This window comes from Phalaenopsis equestris, unplaced genomic scaffold, assembly GCF_001263595.1.
Source record: "Phalaenopsis equestris unplaced genomic scaffold, ASM126359v1 Scaffold210787, whole genome shotgun sequence".
NCBI classification, from domain to species: domain Eukaryota; kingdom Viridiplantae; phylum Streptophyta; class Magnoliopsida; order Asparagales; family Orchidaceae; genus Phalaenopsis; species Phalaenopsis equestris.
In genome coordinates, this window is record NW_018229845.1 from 116,203 (window position 1) to 118,058 (window position 1,856).

General features: G+C 38.8%; 1 protein-coding gene across 1 annotated transcript; it reads right to left on the reverse strand.

The window, feature by feature from the left end:
• Positions 1-778: 778 nt before the first annotated feature.
• On the reverse strand, positions 779-1,144 carry LOC110036776. Its single transcript, XM_020741302.1, has one exon. It carries the CDS (start codon positions 1,142-1,144, stop codon positions 779-781), a length of 366 nt encoding a protein of 121 aa, XP_020596961.1.
• Between the last annotated feature and the right edge of the window lie 712 nt (positions 1,145-1,856).

Sequence of the window (1,856 nt, forward strand, 5' to 3'; positions counted from 1 at the left end):
AACAAGAATGAAAATTTACAAAGAGTTTGTAGTGTTAAACCCAGAGATATGTGTTATGTGAAAGGTTGACACTATTGAGGAAGATATGTGAAATTTTGGGAGATTTAGTGCAGACAAGGATGGTCGTGCTACGCGAGCAAAGAGTAAAATACCCAGAAGTCGAGAGAATCAACTCAACAGATTTATTTTCTTTTATTGTTATTTTTAACATGTTTAGTTTTCAAAATATGTTTTTCCAAAATTTTTTATTTTTTTTTGTTGATTGATTTTTTTTGAAAAAAGAGAGTTTTTTTTGTTATATTTATTTTTAAATTATATTATCATCAATTTTTTGTTGTTTTGTTCTTTGTTCATTGTAATCTCATACCAACGTATGGTTCTTGGCTTTTATCCACTGCACCAAAAAGGAAAAATTGAGCAAACAGACAAAATTCTTAAAGAGATTTCATCAATCAGCTCAAATAAATGTTACAGATTAAGTTTAGGCTAAGGCCTCAAAAAGTACAATTATGTTGACTGCATCAAAGTACATCCAAAAATATCACATGCCAAATACATGTCATAGGTTGAGCATGCCAAATGCCTATCATGTCTGCTGTGATGAGAATGCAGTAAAAAGGAATCCTCTGAGTGTCTGCCTTTAGTGAGGCAAGCTCCTGATCGAGCTGACCTTCTAAGCCACGCTCCAGGACAGAAGTTCCCTTAAGTACAGAAGTTCCCTTTGCATGTGCTTAGAGGTGCAACCCTCTCATAGCTACTATGACAGTAGTTCTTCTAATTACGGGTCCGATAGGAATCCATATGGCATTTTTTTGTTATCCATCCTCCGGAAAGTTACAGACACCCTACAGTGTCGCACCCTTGGAACACAGTGTTTGGCGACGCCTGCTCCGTTTCCTTTAACAACAAGCACCGAACCAACAGGTAGCAAAATTTCCACGGCTCCTCTGAATTTTCCAGGGCCAATGATATCTATTTCTTTTCCAAATAAGATATTTCTCTTGCTTATGAATGAGACCGTGCAGAAAGGCCTCACAAAGTCATGATGTTCAATGTGTAGAGGTATGTTGTCTCCTTCATCACATATGTTGATAATGTAGCTCTTGGGAATACAATCAGCTGGCAATATGCTCCATCGGACCATTCTTTTCATCATCCACTTTATCATGGGGGGTAGCGGATCCACCTGATCATGTCTCAGAATCCAAGCAGGATTTCGTTGTCTATCATTAGTGAAGGATTTCCTTTCCTCGCATCCACTTTCTTGGCTCAGAATAGGTTCCTTCCATCAGCAGGCCTGCTCGACCATTGTCTCTTGAATTAAAAATGCTATCGAGAATGTTTTGTTCATTGCTCTCAGAGAAGACCTTTGTATATATCTCCAATCCTTCTAATATTTTGATAAACCTTCCTTGCACTTCTTCGTAGAATTCAAAATTCTTTTTGCCTACCTTACTCATCCTGTAGTATTCTGTTGTACTAATGATCGGTGGCTGTCGGAGATGTTACCTTATTTCAACATCGAAGGGAATCTAGGTGGTGTTGTCTCTATCTATAGTGGAATCTATGACTCTGCGTCTGACAGAATACATAGCTCTATACCCAATGGAACATATGATTTTGCATCAATTGAGTAATCAGCTGCCTGAAATCCATCATTGGATGATACATATTTTTCTAAACTACTATAGCGCTCAAGGTGGAGGACATTGCAGTCCGGGCACTTCACGAATGCCCCTGTAGCTGACGTACCTGCAGTTATCTTGGCGTTGCAGGTCAGGCAACCCGTACAAAAAGCATCTGAAGCTGGTGGTATTTCTAGCTCTGTATCAAATCCGGACTCATCGTCTATAGCA

What these genes read in the sequence shown, in the direction of transcription:
- LOC110036776 (XM_020741302.1), bottom strand. Translation starts at nt 1,144, where the DNA reads ATGGTCCGATGGAGCATATTGCCAGCTGATTGTATTCCCAAGAGCTAC.